General features: G+C 35.9%; 2 protein-coding genes and 1 long non-coding RNA gene across 4 annotated transcripts; 2 read left to right on the top strand and 1 right to left on the bottom strand.

The window, feature by feature from the left end:
• Positions 1–7,241: 7,241 nt before the first annotated feature.
• LOC129790507 (uncharacterized) lies at positions 7,242–16,552 on the bottom strand. Of its 2 annotated transcripts, XR_008750570.1 has the most exons (6): positions 16,437–16,552; positions 12,107–12,221; positions 11,908–12,036; positions 8,047–11,846; positions 7,841–7,966; positions 7,242–7,759 (listed from the first exon to the last, which is right to left on the bottom strand). XR_008750570.1 is itself a non-coding variant. In XM_055828015.1 (3 exons), the coding sequence occupies exons 1-3, from the start codon at positions 12,153–12,155 to the stop codon at positions 11,644–11,646; spliced, it is 381 nt and encodes a 126-aa protein (XP_055683990.1). In that variant the 5' UTR covers positions 12,156–12,318; the 3' UTR covers positions 8,076–11,643. The 2 variants fall into 2 exon arrangements, 1 of the variants encoding a protein (XP_055683990.1); XM_055828015.1 differs by lacking the exons at positions 7,242–7,759; positions 7,841–7,966; positions 16,437–16,552 and having other exon boundaries at positions 8,076–11,846; positions 12,107–12,318.
• LOC129790514 (uncharacterized) lies at positions 12,906–15,264 on the top strand. The gene is made up of 2 exons (XR_008750573.1): positions 12,906–13,617; positions 13,780–15,264. It is a non-coding gene; the product is annotated as an uncharacterized LOC129790514 (long non-coding RNA).
• LOC129790508 (uncharacterized) lies at positions 16,466–17,352 on the top strand. Its single transcript, XM_055828016.1, has 3 exons — positions 16,466–16,573; positions 16,661–16,789; positions 16,858–17,352. The coding sequence occupies exons 1-3, from the start codon at positions 16,519–16,521 to the stop codon at positions 17,052–17,054; spliced, it is 381 nt and encodes a 126-aa protein (XP_055683991.1). The 5' UTR covers positions 16,466–16,518; the 3' UTR covers positions 17,055–17,352.
• Positions 17,353–17,601: the final 249 nt, after the last annotated feature.

Genomic DNA, 17,601 nt, shown 5'->3' with positions numbered 1-17,601 from the left:
TTAGAGCAAATCTGAATGGATTTTTGGGTCATCCCGTACCCGCAGGTTCGTCGATGAGCCTGATCGATATGTACCAAAGGGAAGTTTCAAATACAAAAAATAAGAATTTTCAATTTTTTCCTTTGAATATTAGACTTATTTTTGGCTGAAATCAGTTTTTCGCATTTTCTGGCTCCCCTGTTGATTTTAGAGCAAATCTGAATGGATTTTTGGGTCATCCCGTACCCGCAGGTTCGTCGATGAGCCTGATCGATATGTACCAAAGGGAAGTTTCAAATACAAAAAATAAGAATTTTCAATTTTTTCCTTTGAATATTAGACTTATTTTTGGCTGAAATCAGTTTTTCGCATTTTCTGGCTCCCCTGTTGATTTTAGAGCAAATCTGAATGGATTTTTGGGTCATCCCGTACCCGCAGGTTCGTCGATGAGCCCGATCGATATGTACCAAAGGGAAGTTTCAAATACAAAAAATAAGAATTTTCAATTTTTTCCTTTGAATATTAGACTTATTTTTGACTGAAATCAGTTTTTCGCATTTTCTGGCTCCCCTGTTGATTTTAGAGCAAATCTGAATGGATTTTTGGGTCATCCCGTACCCGCAGGTTCGTCGATGAGCCTGATCGATATGTACCAAAGGGAAGTTTCAAATACAAAAAATAAGAATTTTCAATTTTTTCCTTTGAATATTAGACTTATTTTTGGCTGAAATCAGTTTTTTGCATTTTCTGGCTCACCTGTTCACTTTAGGGGTGCAATAGCAAAAGCTTTGCTTGCTAAAAAGTACACAAAATTTAAATTACAACTCAATGCAACACAAACAAATACTTTTACTCTGGAAAATCTCTATATATAGCATCAATGTGATACTACATAGAATAAGGGTTCATTAACCCCTAGAGAGGGAGCAGAAGCTGTGTACATTGATGCTGCTTCCCAAAAAGGTAAAACGTCTCTCTGGCTCTGCTGAAGAAGAATGTTTGCAGTAGGGGGTTGAGGAGAGATCCCGAAGCGGATGTCATCATCGTGCCATTGAAAATGTCGGTGAATGTTTAATGAGACCACCGGATAAACAGCAACTTGTGCAAGAGGGTTGGACAGAGGGGGTGGGAGGATGAATAGCTTGGCAGATGCGCTCAATGCTAAATAACATCTTTAGGGTTTAAACCCCAGCGTGTGGGATTAAAAATGCAGCCACGGTGTTTCTGCATCACCTCCTCCACCATTGAAAAGTTTCAATGCACTGACCTGGAATATCCGGTACTCTGTTTGTGTACACAATCCCTTCGCTGTATCAGACACATCTCCCATCTCCTCGTCCACCAGGACACTGGGAAAATGAAACTTTCCCATCCAACAATTTCGATGTGAAAAGACCCCCAAAGCATTTGTATGTAGCAATTTTAGAGAAAGCTCATGCGGAGATTTAGGAGCAGTGCTTCGGCTCAGAGTCAAAATGTCACAGACTAGAATCCTTCTGACGGAATCCTTTTCCCTATAGAATGATAATCAGGATTGAATAAAAGTTGAAATTTTAATTAAATCCCCTATCTAACCCAAAAGAATATTTTTTTTTATTTTTCAATCGTTGGCTGAAAGGGAAAGCTAAATGAAAAAAAAAGAAGACACATCGTGAATTTCCAATTCAGTGAATTATCATGAAAATTAAATATGAATGAGAAGCTGCCATCCACCCCACCGAAAAAAAAGCAAACAAAGAGCAAGAGAAAGAAAATCAAACTTGTGTTCATTGATGTCGCGTGGCATGAATTTCTTTTCAAAGAACGCCAGCACGGGAAGAAAGAAAATTCCATACAATTGTCTTCTCAAGAGCAATATTTGCTTACATTTGGTGTGAATCCCCGGCTGCTCTTGTAAGAGGTGGTGGGGAAGGAAATGAAATGATTTATCGCGAAAATTTCACTTCACAACGCCGCACCAATAGAATTATTTAAATTTCCCCCCAAAAAAAAGCTCACCCCCTCAGCGCACCAGGCGCCTCCACTGCAGGAAAGAATTTCAATAAAATGCCTCTCTGTGCCGACATTGACCCAGAGGATTCGATAATAAATTAAATTTAGGCAGTAGAAGTGCTTCTGGAAGACATTTTGTACCATTTCAGAGGAAAACTTCGTTCAATTTCACAAAGATTCCACCAACTCCCGCCCCTCCCTCTTCGTGCTCGTCAAAGAGGTTCCATCGCGCACGTGGGGGTGGGTGATCGATTGAGCTTCTGCGATTCACCCCCACACTGTATTGGTGGGTGGGAAAACAAGATGTTTCACGTGCCCAACCCCCCCGCACAATGAAATCCACACCACTCGTATTTCTGCAATTATTTGAGCTTTTTCGCAATTTTACCCATAAAAAGCTTTTAATTGGACAACATTCCTTCTTCCACATCGCGGGAAAAAGCACGCAGAAAATGGGAGAAAATGCCTCAACGGAAGATTCGGTGGGGGCGCTGAAAATTGACGCTAAAGCCAATATTTTACCCCATAAGGAGAAAATGTTTATTTGCACAAAGCGCCCAAGGGTTGGGGGTGTAAAGCAATTTGGGTGAAATGACACAAAACACACACGCGTACGGAGCAAAAGGAAATTCATCAATCAAATGCGAAATTGGGTGATAGATAAACAACCCATAATTAAATATAAGCATCTTCACATGTCTATTGTTTGTTTTGAGGAGGACGCAATATGTGGGATTTCTTTCCCCGATTAAATTACTTTTTATTTGAATTTCCAGGGTGGTTTGTACGGTGAAAAATACAAGGAAGGGTGGAAAATTGAAGGGTTTAATATTTTCTTATTATTATCAAAAAAATAAAGAAAAATAACAAAATCATCTTGTTTCACAAAAGAAAAATTAACAAAGTCTTAATTTTTTAATTTGGTTTCTTAGAAATTTCCTTTTAGAAAATTCTGAATTTCAATGAGGTGAAGAAATTAAATATTTCAGGCTGAGGAATAAAAATCTCAACGAGTTTTTTCTTCATCTCCGGACGAGATTGCAAGCCTCAGAAAGAAATAACTCCACACAGAGCCTCCCTGGAGGTACTTCAGCAAAATTGAAAGGTAAATTATCAAGAGTAATTTGCATGGAGAGCGACTCTTCAACGTAGCCTTGTTACATTTTTAAATATACATTTTTTTCTCCTTAGAATTGGGGATGGAAAAAGCTTTTCAATGCGGAGCTTTTTTCATTAGAAATAAAAAAATCAACACGAAGTTTCATTTTGAAAAGAAAAAAAAATTCAATTTAGTGGTCAAGCTTGAAGATTTTTCTTGTAAATTTTCATTTGAATTGTTTTAAAGGGTTGAACTCAAAAAGGGAGCTCGAAGCATTTTACCTCCAGCAAGTGGGGCAAAAAACCACTAAAAGGGTATCCTCTTCAGTGAGAAGATTTCCTCACAACACTGAAAAGTAACGGGGAAATGTGATTTTTTATTTATTTCTCCCCTCAATGAATTTTTCATGTTGATTCTTATAAAATGTTTTCATTTCACACATAAATTTCAACACTCTCTTGCACTTTTTCTTCTCTTGCTTGGTGACCTACTGACCTCTTGTTCCACAAAATATAAATAATACCTCCTCACACGGTACTTAACCCGAAATATCTTGATGGGAATCCATCTGCAGTGGCAATTAATCACATAAATGGTTCACCTGCAAAGCAAATATAAGCAGGGTACAAGAGTGCTCTCAATGGGAAAAAATTAACTACTTTTCTGCACAATTTCACCCCAAAAACTCAGCCCCGTAACACACATTTTCTGACCATTTACCTGCTAATCTTGAGATTTATGTGAAAAAGCTCGAAACACCACCCAATACCACCCCCACCCTCGGTCTCCCGAAAATACTACGCAGAAAAGCACAAAACTCCCATCAAGGAGGGAATTTTAATGGATTCTCTATTGAGAAAAGCTTCAAGACTTTTGGAGCACGTCCTTGGAAAACTTTCCCCTCCTCTGCAATAATGCAAAATTAAATCCACTCCAGACCCTCTCTCATAGTTTAATGTGAAAGTTCCAACGCAAAAATATCACCTCCTACCTCCCCTATTTTTGGCCATTAATGGGATTTTAGTGCGGAATGGGATTAAAGTTTATTTTGTATTTTGTGAAAATATCTCATTAGTTCATTTAATGCTGAATTAACTTCACGATATACTCGAAAACTTTTAACCGTTCCGTAGGATTTTGAGGGTGCTTCTGAGGAGGGATTGCGTGCACCCCACGAAAGCTTTCCGGTAGATGCTTAACGAACTTTTAATTATAAACCATGAAATATTTATTTTTCCCTTGCACTTGAGCAATTTATGCAGAAAGCTTTTATTTAAAAGCAATGAAGGATGTAAAGAGAAACTAATAAAAAGGCAAATTACGTTTTTTTTTCAAAAAACTTGTAATTAATTTATTTCCTAACCAAAGTTTACAAATTTTTCAATCAGTAAATTATTTCAATAAAACTTTACCAATTTCCGGGACAATTTCAAAACATTTCGATTTATTTCAAAATGAAAATTCCCCGAGAAAGTGCTTAAAAGAAAATTCATTAAATTTATTACATACGAAGGTGATGAAGACGTTATAAAATTGCGTACTTTTGACGCTTGGAGTTGAGCAATAAAATTGAGAGTTTGATGTGATAAATCATCCTTCAATGAGACAATTTCGTGTCTGATAAAGTCTCGGATTGAAATTGATTTTCCCATCGTGTCTCTTCTGGGAATTATATTGAGCTGAGCGTCTGCAAAGTTTTCATTTCTCAATTTTTACCAACCATAAGAAAACTTCTTTAAACACGCCAATAATTTCCATCATGCTCTTGTTTGTTTAAGTTAAAAGTTGCGCGGGGGTGGAAAAGAAGGGCGAATAAAGTGATCACGTTAAGGCAATCCATCCAATTGCATTGATGATGGGTACCATGCTACGGGGAAAGTTATGCGGCAGAAAGCAAGAGGATTAACTTGGAAAAAGGGATATAGAGAAACCATCCTCCCAGGGGTAAAAGTTGCGCATGGAAAACTATTAAGTACTTGCATTGTAAACAAGAAACAACACCATGGAGGGATGGTTTGATTGAAAAACTTTTAAATACAGCATTTTTGCATATTTTTCCTCGACTTTTTAAATCTCTGCCACTCTCTCTCTCTCTCTCTCCCTTTGACTCCCACCCGCTCGTTTTGCAATGCAAGAAGTTTACATTTTTTTGTCTTCAATGCAAAATAATTGCTTTGCAAATTCCATTCATGTCATGCATCTCACGTCAAAGGAAAGTCTGTTAGAAAAAAAAACTTTCTTAATTTCACGCCCCCACACCTTTTGTTCTCTCCCAGTAAAATATTTATGATTCTCTCAGGATATTTTCTTATTTGTCTCCCCATCCCTGCATGTCTGCCATTGGCAATTTTATTCATCTTAATTTTACGATGGCAAATAAAACTTCAAGCACAGCTTTCCACATAAAAGAGCTTTCTAATCAAATTTTTGGTAATATAATACTTCGCTTCCGCCCTCGCCTCGTGCTATGTATTTAATTCACGGCAAGTGCGTGTTTTTGGCTTGTGAGAAATAAATCGTTAAAATTGCATAAAGCCACCTTTAAAAAAAAACAGAAGCACATTTCTGCATAACATTTTTTATAACACCCACCCCGTGGAATTTAATGCACAGACTTTTCTCTTCTGGCGCATTGAGGGTGGTTCACTGACATATACAAGAAGAAAAATTCATTGCCATTGGGAGGGGGCAAACAAACGCAGTGTAGTCATAAAAAAATCCCATAAATAAAACACTCTGCGGAGAAGAAGTGAAGAGAAAACGCAATGCCAAAGAGGTGGATGATGATGGAATCGCTAAGAAAGTGTGAAAGGCACAAAGTGACGACCGATGGGATTGTTTTTCGGCTCGTTTAGGGTTTCACTTTGCCAACAAGAGTAGCTTTTTTGCGTCTTTATGCCTTTCAAGATGCGCACAAATACATTTTCTTGGCACTTTCCTTCTTTTTTCTTTAACCTTTGGAATGCGGAGGCCTTGGTAGTTACGTAGAATGCGAAGGTGGGGTCGTTGAACGACCCCAAAAAGAAGGCCAATTTTCTCCAAAACTATACAACCTGGAGTTGTCGGGTTAGTGCCTATAGATTCCTTATATAGTCCTCTTGCCTCTTGCATCACAAATTCGCCACCCGGAAACACGCAGAAGAAGATATTAGGGAAAAACATTTTTCACTCATTTTTCACACTTTCTTCGTGAGAAATTTGCCACGAAGTTGACCGCAACTGCTATTTCTTTTCACTACTTCCCCACATTCCCCTCACTTCCCGCACCGTGATAAATGACAATATTTCTAGAAAATTCTTTATTCTTTTCAACACTTATGTGCTTCTGACTATGTTTTATGCGATTTATGCTACTTATTCGCGATAATTTTGACACTGAGAAGGTAAATTGAGAAATAAAAACAACCCCACTGGCAAACGGTTCATGACGTGACTAACTTCATTCTAATAAATTTTCCGCAGCATGGCCGTTACACCAATTTTTGAATTCCCTTCTTCTACATTTTCCTTAATAACTTTTCTTGTGGTGGACGGATTGAGCTGAAATTTTTACACAACCTCCTCAAATAACCAAAGAACTTATTTCCAAAAGATGGGAATGGTATCTTTTATATTTATGGAGATATAACACGAAATATAGCGCTGGGGTCGTTCAACGACCCCGCTCCGCATTCCAAGGGTTAAAAAAAGGAGGACGAGTGCAGTGTGAGGAGATGGAGGCGCCGGGTATTCACCTGGCGTCTCCACTTGATGACTTTGCTTGTCGCACATGATTTTTAAAGCTCTTTGTCGCATGCCTTTAGTCACTTCACTACAAAGTATATGTGGAGATTTTTTGCCTTTTTGAATATTTCATATGGAATTTTTTGCTTGAGACTTTTCTAAGACTTTCATAAAAAGGAACGCCCCTAAAAATGAAAGGAAAAATTAAATAAAAGTCTCTTAAATTGGTTGAAAATGTTTGAAGTCAAATACCGGGTATACTCTGTATATAAATTGTTTCAAAGTTAACACCTAAAAACAAAGAAAGTGATTTAAATAATTAAAATTTCAATTATTTCTCTGAATTTTAACCACTAAATAAGATTTAAAATAGAATTAATATTGCGGTTTTAAAGGAAATGGAACGCCAATCAAGGTTAATCAGAGTCTTAACATTCTTAAGATAAAGAAAAGGATAAGAAGCTTAATTGAATTAGAGCTTTATTAATCACTGAGGTATTCCATGAAAAAATCTCCCCAAAATTGTGCCAATCAAAATTTTAATCAATTTATGAGTAATTTGGTATTTGCAACTCATTTGCAGATAGACGGAAATTCGATTTGCGACAGACATCATAAAATATTAACCCCGCACATGCTCTTATCATGGAATACTAAACATCGTCAATTGAATGACTTTTTTTTTGCACACCTCTCCGTGTCGCGAATTCGATAAAATCTCGTGTATTTGTCCTCCTGCATGGTTAACACTCTATTTACTTTGTGCTGAAAGTATCACAGACATGAGCACTATCGCTGAAATCACGTAGAAACTCCCTCGCAGACTCACTGAGCCGTTGCATCGATTCTGGGTGCAGATTTCGCACACATCGTATTGCAAATTGTATTCATCCATTTTCTCACAGGCATCCGGTCGCCCACATCCTCGTTCCACTGATGTCACATTCGGTCCTTCCGCTGGAACAACTGCCAAAGACATCGAGATAGAGAGAATCCTTTTCGCGTGAGAAAGCACGACGAGGGATCCTTAAACTTTAAGGTACTTACATGTCGAGATCACTTTTGTGCAAACATAATTCGGCCCGAGTTCTGGGAAATACTCCTCGCACTGCATCACCGTTGTACAGGGAACAACACCCACAGTGGAACAGGTGTAGCAGTTCAGGGAGAAGACTACGAGGGAGGATGCACATAGAAAGGAAAGCTCCTTCAGCCAATTATGGGGCACTTTTGCCGTCAAATTCAATACAAACCTTTTGAGATGACCAGAGAAAGGCACACGAAAGCACAAATAGCAATTTTATTGGACATTTTGTATAGAGATTTTTTTTAAATTGTGAGAAAATGCAAAAAGTTAATGTTTAACTTGGGAAAGATCTGACGGAAATGCTTCACCTGAGATCGGGAGAAATTGTACAAGGCGCGCAAATTTTAGGCGATAAGATTAAAATTTACTTCTGCGACTATCAGCCCAATTCCCACCACAATATTGCCGATAAAATACTTTCGATAAGGTTGGTGTTTCCCAATTTTATATCACTTTTTTGACATCAATTAATGTTACCAAACTCTTTACACGTTGTTAGGGGTTATTTCTCAATTTTTTTTTATCGTTATCTCGTGAACTACACACGTAAACCATGAAAAAGTCGTCATTATTCATTAAGATTTTCTTGGAAAATTAATCATGAGATGTATTTTAAGGGTTAATTCAATAATTCAATGAAAGCTTGAGGTCTTTTGTAGTGAATTTTTGGATAAAACTAATCAGATTTCAATTTATCACCTGTATTAAAACACCTGATTATTCCCTTTCCACGATGGATTAAAGAACAAAACACTTTATCTCAAAAGAAGCCGTTTTTTTTCCCCAAAAGAATGCATAAATTTTCCATGAATTTAGATTTCAAACTAAATCCCCCAAATTCTTCGGGGAAAATTCCATTCTAATTCATCCGCAAATTCCTACAAACACCCACCCTTCTACCATTTCTTCTGAATCATCCTTTTTATCGTTAAATAAGAGATCCCAATCTCTGAGCGATTATTTAAATTGTGATTTATAAAGAAGCATTTTAGCCATTGAAGTGTGTGTGTGTACAAGGAATATTTCCCTTTTCGTTTATGGGTCTGGCTGGTGAAACGACTTGTGTTTTTCTCCTTTTGGGGTATCCTTTTGATGGCACGAAATGAGGCAAATTTCTCTTCGCATGTGAAGGCGAGACGAAATATAAATTGGCCACATCATGTAAACATTCATATATTGAGCCCCATGCCAAGGAAAAATGATTGTGAAGCATTCTGTGTTGCTGAATACTTTATTGTTGCCATTTATCCACCAAATGGATCCTTTCTCCGAGACTTTTGGTCCTCTTATGGGACTTAGGGGTGATGGTGGAGGGAGTGGGGGGTTGGTGCCTTGGGGCAAAACATGCCATTTTCTCCAGTACCCCAAAATGCGACAGGGTGCTGCTTTTGATCTCCTTGTGGCCATCGACAGAATAAAGCTCCCCCACCCCCTATATCCTTTACAATGTATGTGGAGCTTAACCTTGTATTTTTGCCCCCAAAAATGGGGTTATCTCGGTACAAAGGGGATGAAGTGCTGAGGGCAAGAGGGCGGAGAATGGAGACAAACCCCCGGAGTCAATTTATCAAATGACTATGATTTTAGTTGAGGTAAAATTTATATAGCTGCCCCATTGGACGTCTCCCATTGAGGGTCGTGCTTTTGTAAAACGTGCTGCATGACTGTACATCACACACTGTGCTGTATAATAGACTCTGGCCTCACATCATTATCATCTGGCTTTTAATTTTCACCTAATACACGCTATTTTAATGAACATTGCCCCGTATTGAGGTGTTGCGGAGCAAAATGAGTCAGGGATCACTGAATAGAGATAACCCACCCACCGCGTATCACACCGCTTGTTAAACTCCCCCTCTCTCTTGTTCATTTTTCTCACTTTCAACAAAAGGAAAAGTTTTTCTTTGTACAGGAAAAGGTAAAAGAGTTGGGGGTGGTGTGATAATAAATTAATTGTGGTGCCTGCGAGTGCTATGGGCTTTTATTTTAAAGACTAATTAATTAAGGCTGCAAAAGGACTTTTAAACAATTTTTCCATGAAAGTTTAACTTTAAAAAAATGCTCTCGAACTTCTATATAATTATTGTACGGAGATAATAATTTCTTGTTGAGAGAAAGGAAAATGTTGTGCGAAAATTAATTTATGAATTTGCATTGTTAAAGATCTTCAATTATTCGAAATTCTTAAAATTTAAAAAAAAGCTCCAAAGCTTTTGCAAATAGTTTTAGTTTAAAGAAAATTAATTTTGTAACGGAAAAGGAGAATATTGTGCTTCAAAAAATATATCAAAACTTTAAGCTACTTTTACTACATATAAGACATCTTTAAGTAATAGAATGTTGAGAAATAAACTCGGAAATTAACTTTAACATGTCACATAAATTATTTAATTCAAAATGTGACCCATAAAACCCATTCCCATCCCCACAAATACTCTCGCACTACCATTTAATAAAATATACTAACAAAAATCCCTACTTACAGTCCCCTCGCTTCCCCACTGAAAATAAACTTTAAGATCTTTTCTTGTGGTGCTTGCAAATATTTATCTGTGCGTGTGGTTGCGACCCGAGAAATTAAATTTTGGTAGTCAGACAAGCATAAAATGAGTCCAAAATTTAGCCCTGGTGAATTCAACCATTTTGATACTTTGTTTATTGATTGCCATGAAAGCGAAATTCATGTGGATTTCCTGAAGCCAAATAGAACCAACCAACCACCCCCCAAAACGAACCATAAATTTACTTAAGCTTCCACTTAAAAGTCAAACAATGAGTTTTGCATAAACACTCCAAATTTACCCCCTCTAGGCTAAAGCAAAAGAATAACATTTGGGCTTTCACAGGCCACGATTAATCAATTACATGGCAATTTCCCTCAACCCATACAGCCCCCCGCATCCACACATAACTCTCTCATTTTGTTCCATGGAAGAAATTTCCTTAAAAATATTTTTGGTGGGAAATTTTCGGGCAAAAGAAAAGCCTTACGACGCGTGCAAATGTTAACATACATATATACGCATTTTGCAAAGAAATATTTTACGCCTAAATACATAAATGATGAAGTGTTTGCTTCACCCTCGTGACTCATTAATTATTTCAATTTCATTTTCTCGCCCGGGGGGCTCCTCTTGTACTCCGTGTGTGTGTCTGTACATCCCCATATGTGGCTAAGTGGTTGTGATTAATTATATCTGAAACACTATTCACGAGAATTCCTTTGGCAAACTTACAATATGAATGCTCCGTAATTATCTTCACAGGAATCATCATTAAATTTTCACACAAAGTCCCCTTTGTCGAATATTAGTGGGATTTTTGAGAGATTACATACACCACATTAATATCTATGCGCTACCATGCGCAGCTTTCCACATATTGCTGGTATGTTCTTTAATTTATTTTTGATTATAATTTTCATTATAAAATCAATTTAATGAGGTGAAAACCACCATATGATTGGTGGACAAGAAAATTCAATTTGAAAAAGAAATTAACTATCAATAATTGTTAAGATTATTTCCCTCCAAATTATGCCAAACAAAATGAAATTTCATAAATCATAAATTCATATCGCATCGCCCCCAAAAATTCCCCTCTTGTTTTTGATAAAACTAATCTAATCAATCATCGAAGCATTAATACTCTGACTCAGAATTTTTTGTCAACAAAAATATACTTTTAATGGTAAATTTAAAAAAAATTATAAAAAATACATAATAAAATAAAAATTAATTAAAACAGTAAGAAGTAGAATTTAGGAGAAAAATGTCTTTGAGAAAGCCAAAGCTATTGTTAAGATGAAAATTGACGTTAAGGCACTTCCTTTGATAATGCTGGAACTGTTGCAGCGATCTCTATTGCAGGTGCGGCAATCAATGAGCTGATGCGCTGGAATTCCCGGGTTTGAGCAGAAATTGCTGGGATTGCAGCCACGGACGTAGACTGTGGTTCCATTACCTTAAACATTGAATATTGATTTGAAAAAAAACCGTTTTAAAAAACATTTCAAAGAAAATACCGGCATGATAAACTAGCGTTGAGCAATGTTGATTGTTGCAGGGATGCTGAGCAATCATAGAGGTAGTTGGGGGATGAGCACAAGCAGTTCCATTGGTTCCGTGGCAGAAGTAGCAGGTCAAGGAAGTCACTAAAAACATCCAGAAAAAAGACCTCAAAACAATGTTCAAAATTCACAAGAAAAACGATCAAATCCTTACCACTGGAAATTGCAAGAGAAAGCACTAAAACAGCAAAGAGAATCTTCATATTTTTCACTTTTTTTAAGACTTCTTTTCCTTCTTCGAAACGATCACACTAAAGGCCGGTAAATGACTAAAATAGAGTCCAATTTCAGTGAAGCTTTTAGTCTTTCGGAAAATTTCTTCCAACTCCTGATAAGTTGATAAGGGAAGGGATTAAACGCGTAAGCAAATATTTTAGCTTCCAGAGGTGTCGCAATAAGTTTCATTTGTATTTCTCAGCAAAAAAATGGTGTTGAACCTATCAAAATTTATGAGTTATTAGTGCGTGAGTAATTGATTGCGTTATTCACGTTCCAAGAAATTTACAGCAAATCATGAGAAGTTAACGTCTTTTGGTCGATAGGAAAAATCGTTAAATTGCCTTTTGGTGGGGGAATCACCATAGAAATGATAAGAAGTCTTTCTTATAAGACAGAGAATAACTCTTCTTGCAATAAAATAATTAAACTTACAACTGAATAGATTTATTTTTAGATATTAAAAGGAATTTATTCTTTTCATCTCATTCTTGAGCACAAAATTTGCTGATTTAGTTTGAAATTCATATTCAAAAATTACGTCAGCTTTTGTGAAAATTTATTCTAAAATTAGCAATTGACTAATTTTGTCCCAATGCAGCTGGATTTATTTAATTTAGTCAACGTGCATTTTAGCAAACAAATATAAGGTACAATATGTGACTAAATAAATATTTCCTCACTGTGAGGTGTTGCTAGTTCGACTTATCTCTTGTTAGTCATTCTCCCCACGGGGATATTAATTACTTCAAAAAGAGCACATGCAGTGAATAAAAAGATTAAATTCGCTGGAGTTTGCAGAGTGTGTTGGGTGTGTGCTGAACGATTTGCATTTTGCACCTTCGTAAATTTGCTTGAAATTTCAATTAAAAATTGCAAAGTGTGTGAGAAAATTCTGCAATGCAATTAAGGCGGGGAGGGATGAATGTAAAATGCCTCTGCACGTTTTTCATTAAGACATCGTCGTAAGAAATTCCTCTAGCCTTGTTGCTATGTATACCACCTCCCCCCATCGTGTGTGGATTATTTTAACTCATTTGTCAGGAAATTAAAAAATCTACATCATCTCAATGGGGCGTTTAGTGTGGAAAATATCCTCAAGTCTCTTCGGCATATATTTGTTCTTCGTGAAGTTAATTCAGCGGAAAATATTTATTTGTCTAGCACGAGATGGGGGGATTCTGTGGGGGCGTAGGAGGGGGCGTGTGATGCCATTGTAAAGGAGCTCAGGACGTGCTTCACACGAATGAGGAGCAAAGTACATGCAAATATTTCCTCGCACGGTTGGTGCGCTAACATTTGTATTAGTGGGATGTACATCATTTTGGACACTATTCCTCCAGAGGTGATAATTTGAGCAACGAGAACGGTGTGTCAGGTGCGAAATGGATGTTGCTGCCACCCTCTGCCTTCACTATGCATCCACATGGATCATTTTGTTCTAATGAGGTGCTGCTCTTCCCCATTCGTACACCAGCTTTTTCCCTGCACTCCGTCATTTTTCATTCCCCATCCCGCCAAAAAGTTCTGGGAAAAAGCTCCATCCTGTTTGGGGGTGGAAAGTACCTATGTATTCGTTAGAGTGATATTTTGACTTTTTTTCTTCCCTAGTTTGGATAATTTTTTGGCGCAAACATCGGACATTTTTTCCCGTTGTTGTTGCTGCTGTGAATAGGAAGTACTCATGATATAGTGGGCGTCTGTAGTGGGGCAGTAATTAATTAACAATTTCCATATATTTTCATTTAAAAATTCTACGTTGTAGCCAAAGTTGATTGCCAAACACTAAATTAAAGAATGGACCGTTGGAAGTTTTCACATTTTTTCGGTTAAAGGGTTTGCTTAAAAAAGATAGAGAGCTACTAAAAGGGACAATAAATCAATTAATTTTTAAACTTTTAATGCTTTTCATATTAATTTACTGTTCAATTGGTAGCTCAAGGGGCAATTAATTAATCGAATATTGAGCTCAGAGAAAAAAAAATAACTAAATTTTCCAATAGAAACTCAACGAAAAAAAGCTCCTAATTCCACATAGATCTTTAGAGCTTTTCATTTATATACCTAAATACTTAAAATATCGATTTATAATTTATTCAAACATAGAAAACCAAAAACTGTTATAATTTTCTGAATATATAAACTGAAAACATACAAAAATGACATAAAAGTGCTCTAAAAAAATGAACTTAGCAAACTTTTTAAAAGAGCATAAAAGGTTTTATTGTAAAATAGAGGATTTTATTGAGCTCTATTCTCGGAAAATTCACTTTGTGTCGCAACTACTATGGTGTACAAAACATAATTCATAACAGTACTGAAGTGGACAAAAGGGATTATGTCAGTGCAATTTATTATCCGGCGAGTTATTTCAGAAAGTTAAATTAGTTTTACATTACCAACTTTTTCACACAATGGAAAGTTTAATTTTTCCTGATTTGCCCCACTTTCCCCCATGCACATGCAATTTTGCCCCCACTCTATCCTATATGTATGTATATATAGTGAAAATGGGAAATTGTCCCTGAAATACGATTATATTCAATTTATTTTTCTCCTTCCATCCATGCCTTTTGTCTGCCCCACACACCATAGCCAAATGGTCAGGAAATTGAGTTTTCCTCCGCTATGGGATTTATATTGAATACAAAAAAAAAGAATATACAAGAGATGTTGAAAAAACAAGAAGAATTTAATTGCATTCTAAATGGATTTACATGAAAAAGCTGCTTGAGACAGAAACATAAAACCGCATGTGGAGTATTTAATTAATTTAATGTTTAGTAAATAAGATTATAATAAAATTAACAAGGAATAAATTTGGAAAGTTTCTTGACTGAAATTTCAGGAAAGTTCATCTTACGGGGTACACAGGGCTAAAGAATCTCTAAATTAATTAATTCCCCCTCAAAAGTTTCGCCCCAAAAACTTGACATTCCCATTCAGGAATGAAAGTTATGGCGAGGAGCTTCATGTTAAAACCACTAAATTACACCGAGAATTAAATTTTCTAAATTTTACTACTTTTAGTAACTGCAATGTAATTTTAGGGGAATTTTCCATGGAGTAAAATAAAATGTATAAATTACAATCAAATTAATATTTATTTTGACTAAATTTTTAACGATGATTAGCTGCAAATTGAGTTTATTTTTTTAGAAATAATTTTTCTTTTAATCTTATTGCGTAAAAATCCATTACTCTTGATACTTTTCCTTTACTAACTTGCAGTGAGTTCGTAAAGAATAAATTCCTCTAAACCATAAATTGCAAGGAATCTTCTCTATAAGAGGACGCTTCAGAGAATATAATTCTCCAAAGAATCTTCTTTGTAGGAAGAACTTATTGTTGTTTCGAAATAATAAAAGCAAACACACAGGTGAGTTTTTTTTGCAATAATCCACTTCTGATAATTTTTGCCATGGAACAAAGTGAAAAGTTTTATGCATTTAATTGAAAATCTCCCTGTGGCAAAAGGAGGAAAAACAGAAATTGTACCATGAAATAGAAAAACTTTTTAATTGCATTTACAGCAATAATTTTCATGTACACATCTGCTTAATAGCGTAACACAATGCAGATGACTGTATTACAAAATATATATGTATATATAATATTATATCCATGTGGAGAAGCATGCGGGGAGGATATGTCCAGTACATGTTGCAGAAAAAGCCAAAGCATGGTATATGCGTTGGGGGAATTTCATTAATATTCACATGAAAATTGTACATAATTTTAATAAACCAAAAGTCAGGCACAATATGTGCTGTGAACTCTTTTGGTGTGGAAAAACGAAGCAAAAAGGACTATAATTGAATGATTTGTTTAACAATTATTGCCATGTTTGAGTATATTATTTGCAAAAGAATTCATAACGAATATTTTATTATACAAATTTGGGATTATTTGCGGAAGAAAATTCAAATAGAAACGGTCTATTTAATTTAATTTATTTGCTTGGGGATATTTCATTTAAATTAATGAATTATAGATGTACTTTAATGTTTTTGAATAAAAATTTGTGAAATAAAAGCTCTAAAAAAAGCTCATTTAGAGAAATTTTGCTTTTTTTTAAACGAGCTTTCATTCAAAAAAAATTCAACGAAATCAACAAACACTCACACGTATTGGATGATTAGCGAAAGCTCACGAGTTATCAGCTATGCCACACAATTGAGCAGCCATTGAAAAATGAGGAGATGGGTGATAAAGTCAACTGATAAGCCACCTCTACTTCCTGGAATCTCCCACCTTTCTCTTCTCACCGTAAGAAGAAGTTCCGAAGTCATTTGAGAAGTTCTCAAACGCAGCTGATTTCAGTGATCATCTCAAATTCCTTCGAAGAAGATGTTTTCTCTCCAATTTCTGGGGCTCTTACTCATCCTCTCTGGATGCCTTCAGGGTAATTTTCTAATGGGTTTTGCTGGTGGTGTTCTCAAGATGACAAAGTGTCCCCTAAATTAAAATATTTTCCCCTCTTTGATCACAGCTGAGGCACTTGAGTGCTATTCCTGCATCAATTCTTCACCTCAGGATTGTTCTCAGCCCAATATTCATGCCCTCAGGGTGACATCTTGTCCATCCGGCTTCACACGCTGCACGAAATTCATTGGGAATGGTAAAGCTCCTTCATCTTTGTGACCTTTCACCCCTTTCACGCATGAAATAATGAATTTTCTTTTACAGATACTGACGGGATTTTTGTGGAAAGAAGTTGCGGTCCACCAGAAGTCTGTGACACAGTTAAGCTCTTCCTCGACAACATCTTGGAGTGTCATACTTGTGAAAGTGATCTCTGCAACTCAAGCTCCATTCCTGCAGTTTCGATGCTAGTTCTTATTCCAATTTTCACCTCATTTCTCCTACGAAGCTTTATCAAGTAAATCCATGTGCATCGATTGGGGCACTATCGCGGTGTTTGTTTGCCTAAAAAACACACCAAACTTTACTCAAATCCAATGACGATTCTCTGAGTTGAACTCACAAGAAATTGATAAGATAAGAAATTCAATAAAGATTAAGTCAAAATGTAATTTCAATTGGAATTTAAATGAATAATGAGAATATGGATTTATTTTCTTGAAAAGTTTCCTTAAAATAATTTTATTAATTTAAAAGAAAAAAAATCTTTATTGTTGTAAAATTTATTTATGAAGAGAATAAAAGTTTCTAAAAAAAACAGTTAAGATATTTTGGAAAACTAAATAGTTTTGAAAATTATCTCATTTCCACAGAATCAGGAAAAATTAAACTAATTAGAAAATTATTTATTCTTATTCTGAAACTCTAACAAAAATCGCACACGCTAATTCTATTCACCCCGTTTAACATTAACATTTTTTTGCTGAGAAATCTCCTTAACTTTTCTTTAAGATTTCTTAGAAGAATTTCTTTGTTTCATTTTTTTCTTTCAAGAAATTAAATTTCACT

This window comes from Lutzomyia longipalpis, chromosome 2 (assembly GCF_024334085.1).
Source record: "Lutzomyia longipalpis isolate SR_M1_2022 chromosome 2, ASM2433408v1".
Lineage (NCBI taxonomy): Eukaryota > Metazoa > Arthropoda > Insecta > Diptera > Psychodidae > Lutzomyia > Lutzomyia longipalpis.
The sequence above is the reverse complement of the archived record's forward strand: the minus strand, read 5'-3'. Positions and strand labels throughout refer to the sequence as shown.